General features: G+C 35.3%; 1 protein-coding gene across 1 annotated transcript; it reads left to right on the forward strand.

Moving 5' to 3' along the window:
• Positions 1 to 3,261: 3,261 nt before the first annotated feature.
• On the forward strand, positions 3,262 to 5,979 carry LOC104825427 (U-box domain-containing protein 15). Its single transcript, XM_010557755.1, has 4 exons — positions 3,262 to 3,770; positions 3,855 to 3,971; positions 4,152 to 4,577; positions 4,679 to 5,979. The coding sequence occupies exons 1-4, from the start codon at positions 3,420 to 3,422 to the stop codon at positions 5,726 to 5,728; spliced, it is 1,944 nt and encodes a 647-aa protein (XP_010556057.1). The 5' UTR covers positions 3,262 to 3,419; the 3' UTR covers positions 5,729 to 5,979.
• The last annotated feature ends 7,055 nt before the right edge of the window (positions 5,980 to 13,034 follow it).

The raw sequence follows: 13,034 nt of genomic DNA on the forward strand, positions 1-13,034 counted from the left end.
CACGATTTCGAAAAATTGGAAGGTTACAAGAAGAAACTTGCCCGGGCAGAAGTTATATATATGCAGAGACGAAGAAATGACCTACGAACAAAATTGGTTTTCTCGAATTAGTCGGTGAACAAGTAGATAACATCGACGAATATCTACGTACATTTGAAGCAGCAAAAATCCACTCTCCAAGAGAAGCAGCAAAATCCGAGAAAACCAAATTGATTATCACCGCAAATTTATGTTTGGATGATCATACCGCTAAATATACAAGGGAAATGGGCTCAAAGATAAAAAATATTTACGGTCCTCGAAGTAGAGGGTAAGGTAGTTGGAGAGCGTGGCGACTGAAATAGAATCTCACTGCCAGTAAACTCAGTGCTTATACTGAATTACTTCTACAGCTTTTGCAGTTGTATCATTCAGCTTATATATATATAAGCACTCACATAATCATATATATATATTACTTTTAAGGTTTTGTCTACATTTGAAGAATATTAGTACTCATTGTATTTAAGCTTTTTGAAAAAATTCCATGTTGAAAACATATAATTTGTCCATGAATAATAAACTGAAAGTTATTTAATTACAGATTCAATCTTAAAATGTATATAAACTTCTGCGAATTAACTTATGCCCACATGTTCTGCAGATCATTAGTATTAAGCAGGACTTTGAGAATAAGGAGCTCAATCTTAAAACAAAGTATGATGAAGAGATGAGGCGAGCTCTAATTCTGGCTCAAAATGAATTGAAAACGGTATCTCGGTATATTATTCCATAGTTTAATAAATTTAAGAATATGGAGTCATTTGTCTAAAAATAGTTTTTTAATCTTGAACATGAAGTTCAGTTGAAAGTTTCAGGTATCCGTACGAAGACGAGTGCAAGCTGGAAGATTCAAGAAGAACTAGCCTTCAAAATTGTAAAGTGAACATTTCTTTAAGCACCACTTTTAAACATTTCTTTGTAATATTGGCAAAGAGAAAAATAAATACATACATATGCATATATATACATAAATATTTATTTATATATATATACATTTATATAAATATATGTGTATATATATATATATGTATAAATATGTATATATATGTATACGTGTTTGTAAGTATGTATACATATGTATATATATGTATTTTTTATTTTTTATTTTTTTATTTTTTTAATTGATTTATATATTATATTTATATTTTTTAATTGAGATTTTCCTAGGAGACAATAATGATATGTTATTTTATTATAAATTTCCACCCATCTAAACATTTTAAAAACGCTTAAAAACCCCTATTTGAAAGAAAATCTTGCACCAAACGTCTCTTTTTTGTTTTTCAATTTTCAATTCAGGAATGGCTGCATTTGGTAAATCGTAAGTCGCTGCCTAGTATGCTCCAAAGATTCAGTCTATTAAAACTCAATACATTAGAAATCAAAGCTAACCCAGAAAAAGGGAAGATGAACCCGAAGTTAACCTTTATCAAGGAGTAAAAATGATGATGCGATATAATTATGATGATGTGTATATTAATTTGGAAGTTATGTCATTACAACATCATCATTTTTGTTTGCGTTGTCAAATGTAGGGGGTTTTGGCAATTTTTTAAAAAAATTTAGGATTTTATGAGTTAATCATACCAAATATAGGATTTAATTAGTAACGAAAAAAGTATAGAGTTTTTTCATCGACCTGGGAAGAGTATAGAGATTTTTTGGCGATATCCCCTAATAAAATTATATTCTAAATGATTATTATGTTTTTGAAAAAAATATCATTATTATCTAACATCTTCGTCTCAATATTATCTTCTGTTTTTTAAAAGACAAAAATAAAAATAATTTTAAATTTAATAAAGTCAAAAATACAAATTTTATAATTTAATAAGTAAAAATATACAAAATTTGGAAAGTGATCAAGAAACAAAATCCAAATATATATCGAATATTACTAATAAATTTAACTATTATATTATAATTATGATTACAATAATTATGAACATATAAAAGCCGTAGTAATATCACATTTTTTTAAGTTTTGAAATATGCCACTGTTTTTTTATTAGTGGATAATAAATAATTTTCATTAGGATATTTAGAAAAATAAACAAGCAAAACAAAATTAAATAATTTTCATTAGGATATATTCATTGTTGTTGTTGGTGTAAAGAAGGAATATATCATTATGTGGATTCAAGTTTGTCACCATCTTTTATTTTGGTTAATGGACTATTTTTTTTTATTCTAATTATTTATGTTACTAACTATTATAATGAAAACTATTTATTACCCCACACCACTAATAAAAAAACGTTGGCATACTTTACTACAACTTTATATATGTTCATAATTATAATAATAATTTATTACTAATTTAATGTTTTAGATATAGTTATTACAATAATTTTATTTTTAACTATATTAATATCAATAAATTTTACAATAAAAATTAAATATAAAAATAATAAGAACTCGTGCATTGTACAGGTGATAATTTAAAATTTACGTATAAAAAATAACATCAGATATATAAATCATGTACCTTATTATATAATATGGATAACTTTTTTTAAATTATATATATATATATATATATATATATATATATCAACAAATTTTATAAAAAAGAATCAAAATATAAAAAAGAATAACCCGTGCATTCTCATCTAGTTTAGGTGAAATGATTTAAAAATAAAGAGGTAGATAGGGAGAATAACTAAGAAATACCCCAATTTGATCGTTTTAGATATTTATTCAGTAACTAAATTTAATTTTAGCCATAAATAAAACAAATAATACGCAATATAACAGATACCTCCTAAATCTCTCTAAACTCTCGTTTCGTTCCCATTGGTTTTGTACCAAAATTCGTCCAAACGATAATATTTATATATATCAACTAATTTATACAAATTAAAAATTTCAGGTAGTTTGGATATTTATCTATAATTATCGTATTGGATACAAATGTTAATTCAGATATTAGTGGCACCAGGGGTTTTCTGACGTGGATAATACACAATTACCAATATATACAATGTAAAAAATAATATACAATTACATAATCACATATTAAATGGCGAGATTCAACAGAGACTATACATATATATATATATATATATATATATATATATTATTGATGGTGGATAATATGTATGGGAGGAGAAAGAACTAATTTTAGACCCGCAATATCCGTTATCATTGAGTTGCTGTATTTTCCACGTGGACCAATAAAATTAGGTTATTACAATGTTTTAGTTTTTGAATTTTGTGGTTCCCCACAATAGCGGCAGCTTCTTCGGAGAAAAAGAACAACTCCATCCTCCAAATTGCTGAAATCGAACATTAGGGTTTCTGTTTCCTTCACCTCGCGTGTCTACCCCTCACCCATTTGGTCCGAAGCGAGTGGGAAGGATTCTCTGACGGTGTTCATGGACGCGGGAAGAATCGGAGATGATGGAGAGGTCGTCGTCGAGGAAGTCTCGGTGGTCGCGGTGATGGAGGACAGTTCCTCTGGTGGTGATCACGGCGATCCGGTGAGCGAGATCGTGGCGGTGATCGAGTCGGTGGCTCAGCTAAGCGATTATCGACGGACGCAGAGGAAGGAATGCTTCAACCTCGTTCGGAGGTTGAAGCTTCTGATTCCGTTGTTGGAGGAGATTCGGGATACGGAAGCGCCTTTGCCGGATAATTGCGGCCGGTTTCTGTCTTGTTTGAAGAAGGTGGTTCTCCTGGCGAGGAAATTGTTGAAGACATGCAACGACGGTAGCAAAATTTTTCTGGTAATGCTTTAGGTTACCCCTGTAGACATTGCGATTCATTTTCGTCCCGAGAATGGTGTTTCACAGGTGAATGATTTCATGCAGGCTTTGGATGGCGAATCCACGATGATCAAGTTTCATTCAGTTTATGAGAAGTTGAACCAGGTTTTGCTTGAGGTCCCGTTCGACGAATTGACGATTTCAGATGAAGTGACGGAACAGGTATCTAGTTTCTCTTGACAAGATAGTGTCATGTTTTTCTGTAGAAATCAATGTGTGTTTGCAATGCTAGAATAATCCATTGATCTCGTTAGCTAGCATCCGACGATTTGCTGCCCATGTCATTGTGCTCTGTTTTGCTTGGGATTTCTGACAGAATGTTGTTGAAAATTACCATCTTAGGTGGATTTCTTGTGTAAACAACTGAAAAGGGCAAAGAGACGGACAGACACACAGGACATAGAGCTCGCGGTGGACTTGATGGTAGCGTTTTCGAAGACGGATAAAAGGAATGCAGATAGCGCCATCATAGAGAGGCTCGCAAAAAAGCTTGAACTACAGACCGTGGAGGACCTGAAGACAGAAGCCATAGCCCTAAGTAACCATATGCGAGAAAAAGGAGGGCACAACTCGGAGACTATGCAGCAGATGATTGATCTTCTTAATAAGTTCAAGAATCTTTTAGGTTTGGAAGAAACTGACATTCTTCGCGAGCCCATGGTGCCTAAATTGCTAACCAAGTCTACCTCGCTTATAGTTCCTCATGAGTTTCTCTGCCCGATCACGCTGGAAATAATGGTAGACCCAGTTATCATCGCAAGTGGACAGGTAACTAACTAAATGTGTACTACTCTTCCATTTTTCTTTGGCTTAGAGGCTTGTATATATATCGAAATGTATTATTGTAATTGTGTTTTTTTTTGTGATAGACGTATGAGAAGGAAAGCATACAGAAATGGTTTGATGCAGGCCACAGGACATGTCCGAAAACGAGACAGACGCTGGGTCATCTTTCGCTTGCCCCTAATTATGCTCTGAAGAACTTGATCTGGCAGTGGTGTGAGAAGAACAACTTCAAGCTTCCTGAAAAGGAAGTCCCTTCCTGCTCGAGGTGCGACTCAGAGCAGAATGAAGAAGCATCATATCTGGTGGAAGAACTATCATCGAGCCAATTAGAAAGGCAGAGGAAAGCCGTGAAACAGATACGTGTGCTTGCCAGAGAGAATCCCGAAAACAGAGTTCTAATAGCTAATGCAGGAGGGATCCCGCCATTGGTACAGCTCCTTTCTTACCCTGATTCTGGAATCCAAGAAAACGCAGTAACGGCTCTGTTGAATCTTTCTATCGACGAGAACAACAAGAAACTCATCTCAAACGAAGGAGCCATTCCAGCCATAGTAGAAATTCTGCAAAGTGGAAACACCGAGGCGAGAGAAAACTCTGCAGCAGCTTTGTTTAGTTTATCAATGCTCGATGAGAACAAAGTGACAATTGGGTTATCAAATGGGATTCCCCCGTTGGTTGATCTGCTTCAAAACGGGACTATACGAGGCAAGAGAGACGCTCTCACTGCATTGTTCAACTTGTCCCTCAATTCAGCTAACAAAGGGAGAGCCATTGATGCCGGTATCGTCCAACCTCTTCTCCAGCTCCTCAAAGACAGAAACCTGGGCATGATTGATGAAGCCCTCTCTGTTTTCTTGCTTCTAGCATCGCACCCCGAGGGGCGCCACGTCATCGGGCAACTCTCATTCATCGAAACACTCGTGGATTTCATCCGAGAAGGCACGCCCAAGAACAAAGAATGTGCAGCCTCTGTTCTGCTGGAGCTAGGCTCGAACAACTCGTCGTTCATACTAGCGGCGCTTCAGTTTGGTGCGTATGAACATCTGGTAGAGATAAGGAACTCAGGGACGAACAGGGCACAGAGGAAAGCCAATGCTCTCATACAACTGATCCGCAAATCCGAACAAATTTAGAGAAGGTTAATACTACATGAATGTTTTCATCAGGTAAAAATCCTCATCTTTCCCTTCCGTTCCCTCTTTAATGTTTTTAGGTTTTGCAAATATTTGTTTTGTAATTCATTCATTGTCTGTTGTATATTAGTCCATCGTCGGGATGGGAATTCATATTCATTCATAATAAATGCATGAATCAATTTGGTTTAGTTCGGTTTATTTGGTTTCAGTTTGGTTTAGGGTTAGTGTTTCGGGTTCTTTGGTTTCAATTTGGTTTTTAGGTTTTTAGATTTTTATTGGTTTTAATTCGGTTTTAGTTAGATCCAATTGGAAAAACTCAAATCAAATTTGATATGTTTGGTTTATGAACTTTGTCTGTCCGTGGATTGACAAAAGTTTTATTATGAAATATATTCGAATAACAAAAATTTGATACATTGTAGGTTTTAAGGTATGAAAATCCTATCTAAAATCATTAACAAATTAATTTTATCGCAGAGTGATGTAATTTTACTTTTAATATAATAATAATACACCATTGTTTACCATTATTACGAATTAACATATATGAATATTAAATATTAACGGATATCCAAATTATGAATCATCACACCATATCATATGTTTGAATTAACAATATATCTGAAATACCTTTAAACTACTATAAGGACTTTTAGCACTATAAGAAAAACCAGCAATATCAACGAATATATCTGTTGAAAACGGTCCAAAATTCGTTGATAAACATGGTTTTCAATGGATTTATCAACGGACGTATTTCATTGCAAAAACTTCGTTGAAAATCGACATCCGTTACAATCCGTTGCATTTTGGCAACAGAATTGCAACGAGTCAAATCCGTTGCAAGTTATCAACGGATATATAACGGACAAATCTGTTGATAATTTGTAACGGAATAGCAACGGAAAGACCGTTGCTAATATCAACAGTATATTCGTTACAATATTCAACGACATATTCGTTGAAATATTCATTGCAAATATGTCGTTGCAAATGTGCAATGGATGATCCGTTGATAATTTGACGTTGCCAATATTGTAACGGTATATTATCAACGGACATCCGTTGGTAATAGTTAATATATCAACGGATATCCGTTGATACTCCGTTACTATATATTTATATAATTATATATATAATATATAATTTTTTATAAATATATAATTATAAATATATAAAAAATTTAAAAATATATAAATATATATTATCTTTAAATAAAACATATTAAAAACATAAAATTATATATCCGATAAGTTCGAGGTTCGATAAAAAGTAAAATAACAACATAAAAACTAATTTAAACTGTCGGTTTCTTGTCTTCCGTCGTCCCTCGGATTTAAACACCGGAGTTATCACCGCCATGCGATGAAGGCGATGATGTGGAGGCGCGAGGATGAACATCTCTAAACAGCTCGACAATTTATTCGAGTTAGCGATCTTCGTCTGCTGCTCTTCCCACTTCGCTCGCTGCTCTGCCAATCATTGCTCCATCTGCTCCTTCCAATGTTGCAACGATCGCTCGAGATGTTCTATACGACGTTGCTGCTCAGTACAAAATAAAATATACAATTATATTATTATTATTAAATAATACATTAATTAAATAAATAAGTAAATAAAATATAACATTTGTCTTGTTTGGTCGGAGATATATTTGTAGCAGAAGACGATGGATGATAAAGAAAGAGAATTCTTACTTCAGTTCTCCACCTTAAAGGTAGAAAAAAGGATTGTGAGAGTTGAGATAATTTTTTGTTGACTCTTCCGAGTACGCTTCAACTCGGGGATCGATGAATTGACCATCAGAACGTCTTGTGTCCGATAAATTGACCTTTTGTCGAACAAAGTAATCGGGGATGTAATCAATCAACCAATTCAACAATAGACGGCTTCCTTCCCATACCTTTTTGCTATAAATATAATTTAATATATAAATTAATAATATTAAATTAATTATATAATCATTTAATATTGAAATATAAAGAATATATATCATCTCTTTCGCCTGTTTTCTAAAAGATTTGGTACCGGAGGTGTGACGGTGAGGACCATCTCCTTCAACTTGTTGGGTAAGACGACTTTCTTTCACTTTTCGACTCTTATCTTTGAAATGAGCAGAATTCCAACGCTCTAAAAGTTGATTGAAAATATCGTCTATCGCCCACAACAGTCGTTCGCCTTTTCTGTCGAACTTTCTCTTCGCATTGCTCATTAAAAGTTTAATCATCGTCTGTCCTAACACATTGAACTCTTTGAAAATTCTTTCGGTGATCAATTTCTTCCGCCGAAATATTTGCTACAAAATAAAAAAAAACAAATTAGTATTACATTAAATTATAATAATTATAAAATTACAGTTATTAATATTTATTATCTTAATAGTTACAATAAAAGATAACCACCATTGTCGTCGAATGTAATATGGAGCAACGGTCCAAGAATAATACAGTTGAGACATACGCGCTGTAATTATCTTGGTCAATGTATTTTTGATCTCATCATCATTGACACCAAACCTACATAATTATTAATTGGTTATAATAAATAATTCAAAATTTAATATTTAAAAATATACCATAATGCATTATCGCGGTCCGGGTCGATGATTGGAATGGTGCGATCGTCGAATGAATCCAACATTGCTTCGATGTCAAGCATGGTATCTTCGTTGAAAATAGAAGAAGCATCCGAAGGAAGAGGAAGTTGTGACGGGGGTGGAGGTGGTGGTGGGGATGCTCCGGAAGACCCTGCTAGCAATCCACCGCTTCTATGGAATCTTGTTGCAAACTACAACAAATAACAAATTATCAATAAATAATTAATTTATTATCAATAAATAATAAAATATATATTATAATGAAAAATTAAATAAAAAATAAAAAAGTACCATTTTTTTTGCGAGAACGAGAGAGGGCGAGAGGCGCGATTGCAATGCTCGGATTCAGAATGAGGGAAAAAAACCCTGAGCGTGATTTATGAGCAACATCAACGAATGTCCGTTGATATATCCGATTATCAACGGATGTTCGTTGCCTTTTTCATCGTCTTCAAGACGCTCCGATTGGCTAGAAACGACATCAATGGACGTCCGTTGTTATCGTTGATGCATTAACTACAATGACAGATTAATTAACAACAGATGTCCGTTGTTTGTTCGGGTACAACGGACATCCGTTGATATTGTAGTAACGGAATTCCGGTTATATTATCAACAAAATTTCGTTGATAATAGGTTTTAATTTTTTTTTTAAAATAAACCGTAGAAAGATAAAAAGAAAACCCAAATGTATATAACATATCAAACATATAAAATAATATCAAATCTATATTACAATGAATCTTCATCATGTTCGAAAATAAATTCATCGGGTTCAATAGAAGTGGAATTATCAATTATATCTTCGTCTTCTACATCCGCGAGTGCAAGTCTATCATCATGATCTTCTAGTCGATTTGGAAGTACTGAAATTTTACTCGGATCTTGCATTGCTTCTTCTGAATCTTCAACTGTTGAATTCACCATTTCCCGGGGATTAATTTTCACCATAACTAATCATTGATCTTCTTTTCGTCTTTTATGCGCGGATATAGGATATTTAGGATTTGGAATAAAACAAACTTGATCACTTTGATTTGAGAGAATAAAATGATCATATTTAGGATATGCACGCGTTGGGTTGATATCAATGCCTCCTCATCGATTTTTATGCGATCCGCGTCCAGTGTTGTATCGAACCAATGACATCGGAAAACTAAGGTCTTCAATCTGACAATCCCGAGATATTGGAGTTGAATGATCTGATGTAGAACTCCAAAAAATCTGGATCATCTGATGAATCACTATAATTCAAATTTTTGATGCACACTCCATAGTTGAACGTATTACGCTGTTTTTCATGTTCATACGTGTGAAATGTGTATCCACGCGTGTACATGATCGGCCAACAAATCACTCTTATTCTTGGCCCTTGCGATAAATCTTACACCCATATTGCAATTCTCTCATCACGTAAAGACTGAACCTACAAAATATTTGATTTAATTAATTATTTAATACATATATATGTAATCAAATTAATTTAGTCCAAAATATAATATATTTACATATTCTCTTAACCAAGATCGTAGTTTTTTTTGCTTCAATTCGTCGAAGGCATCCGCATTTAAGTTTGGGTAAGTACCCAAAACTTGCTCCTCAAATTTTCTGCACACATATATATATATTGTATGTTAGAATATTCAAAGTATATATGTACGTATATATTTCAAAAAAATTTGTATCTCTCGTAATGATGAAATTCTGCGCAATTCAACAAGATATAAGTAGCGATGCGGTTGTACTCTTGTATGGTTAACCAATGTTCCTCTCATTTACCACTTATTCGCCCTGTTAGCATAAATATCTCTGGAATATCTGTAAAACGAGAATCATAATGATATATATGACACCCGTATCCCAATTCCCGTAATAGATTGCGTCACATGGACTAAAATCAATAATGTAACAAAAACGAAACACGGGAATTTTCAAACTTTTCAATATAAACACGCAGCGGAATATAACATCATATGTCTTTTAAAACAACACATGTCCAAAAATGTAATTAAACACAACCGTACAAACGTGAAACCATGTTCCATAGTTCAAAACATACAGTAGAAAAATATCCGTACGCGATGTTGTCTCCTCGATGTCGTCGTCCAAATTGCTACATGTGCTCCTCATGATCTAAAAAAAATGAAACTATGAGGGCTAAACACATTTGCTTAGTGAATAACCCGGGTTGATCCCGGTAAAACCCGTTCTCAGCGAGAACAGTGTTAAAACGATAAATCACAACACACAACATTTACATCATGTATAAATTCATGTCACATCAAAATACATTCACAATCATGTTCGTATGGCCTCGCACCGTAGGACTAGCTGTAAACCCTAGTCATATCGCATGACTAGGTGCGTCTCACACCCCAAGGAGTAGCACTGAAGAGAGTCAACCATCTTGGAGGTAAATATTACTTCCATTCACCCACACTTCAATTTTCTATGCATGGTTTTGGCTTTACCTTATGGTTCAGAGCGTCTGACTAGTCACCGATCTTCCTTAGGCAACCTGATCTCCACGATTCCCCAGCCAGCTCTGAGTATAGTACAGGATCAACCATCATGCCACATCAATCTGGCGATAAAACACAACAAACACTGCTTGAGACTGAGACAACACATGAACAAGATGGAGCAAAGTTACAAGCCTGTCTGTCCGAAAATAATAAAGGGATTGTGTCTAATGCAAATGTAGATCAAGGCAAGGAGGAAATTTTCCCTGACCTTAGGCATTAGAAAACCTATATGATCTAACACTTGAACTGATGAGAAATCTTGACGTCCTTCCTGCTGTAGATTTACTCTCGAGTTGCGAGATCCCCAAAAACCCTGATGAGATTGTGCCCATCTCAGGAGAAGAAGAATTCAGCTCACCTCTTCAGGTCACTCCATTGTTCAGATCTCTAGCAGCGGGCATCCCAAGCCCGCAATTCTCTGAAAGTGTAAGCTTACACCTGTTAACGTAAACTTGTTTACCATCTAAGTTTATCACATAACAGTAGAAATTACATATTGTCAAGCTAGTAGATAAGATTGGATTAAACTGTTTGGTAAATGGAATTCCTTCACCGCTTTGACATACATTTTACATTTTATATTTGTTTTACTTTTTGCAGGAGAGGAACTTCTTGCTAAAAACACTCGGGATCGAGTCCCCATCCCCTTGTCCAAGTGCTAATCCTTCACAACCACCTCCTTGCAAAAGAGTCCTCCTTCATAGCTTATAAAACAACCAACCTCTCTGATCCCATATATCACAAACACAAAACATTAATCAACAGCCTAAAACCCATGTTTTGTCCTAATGGAGCCGTCAAATCTCCCATCTTTCTTGTGTCTTCCCCATCCATTTCCTAATGGAGCCGTTATGATGTAACATCTCATGACGTTAGTCGTCGCATCACACGACAACCAAGTTCGTATGGCCTCACACAATAAGGTAGCCGTAAACCTTAGTCACATCGCATGACTAGGTGCGTCTCTCAAGCCCGTCACATCTCATGACATTGGTCGTTGCATCGCACGACAATCAAGACCGTATGGCCTTACACCATAAGGTTAGCCGTAAACCCTAGTCACATCGCATGACTAGGTACGCCTCATACGCTCGTCACATCTCATGACATTGGTCGTCGTATCACACGACATTATGCGCCTCACACGCTTGTCACATCTCGTGACAAACGATGTCATCTCATATGATACATCGGAGATATAAACACAATCATGCTCTACTCGCATCGCACAAGTACACTACAAACATAGCAATACTATGTTTATTACAACACACAACGAGCTACTCGATGTTTATTTCATGTCTTACCACGCATAACAGTTAGTTAGTTTATTTCTTTTATTTTTCTCTAACAACTTCTCGTCATTTCAGTCTCATTTTTCCATAAAATCATTTGGTCCACCAAAGGGTCGTGTCGGTTCAAGGTCTCCACTTCCTTCCAGGGTCATTATGTTCGTATTCATCATGCTTCTGGTCTGGGCTGGTCAGTCCGGGTCTTTCGGCTCATCCCGAGACCTCTCGGTATCATAATGTTTCATTTTTGGTCTGGACCGGTCGGCCCGGGTGGTAGACCAGTTAGTTCAGGCACTGTTTTGGCTTTATTTCATCTTCTCGGGCTAGACCGGTCGGTCCAGGGTCTGGACCGATCGGTCTAGCTCAGTTTCTGCCCAGACTGGTCAGTCCAGGGGATGGAGCGGTCGGTTTGGGTCCTGGACGAAAAACAGATCGTGATTTCTGCGATTTCTAGATTCTGGTCCATCTTTGATTGCTCATATCTCTGTCATTTTTTTTATCCAAATTAAGCCCCTTTGTTTCTAAATATTCATTGAAATATCCTCTTTCAATTATAGGTAACCAATAATTGAAATACTGCAGTCACACGATGTAAAACGTTTCGCATTTCTTGTATCTAGAACAGGTTCACGCTTCTGTATTTTTTCAGTTTTTCTTCGGTTTTCATTTATTCATATCTTACTTATTTCTTAACCAAATCATGCGTCGTTTATTTCTAAATGTTCATTGCAACTTCATCTTTCTAATCATGCATTGGTTACATCGATTTAACACAATAACAACGATGAAAACGGGCTCACACAGAGTCAACTCAAGTCACTCACCTTAGAACGGATCTGTTTTCATTCTTGACCGGATTTCATGGCGATTCCAACGTCGGCGATTCTTTC

This window comes from Tarenaya hassleriana, unplaced genomic scaffold, assembly GCF_000463585.1.
Source record: "Tarenaya hassleriana unplaced genomic scaffold, ASM46358v1 Cleome46, whole genome shotgun sequence".
Taxonomy (NCBI): Eukaryota; Viridiplantae; Streptophyta; class Magnoliopsida; order Brassicales; family Cleomaceae; genus Tarenaya; species Tarenaya hassleriana.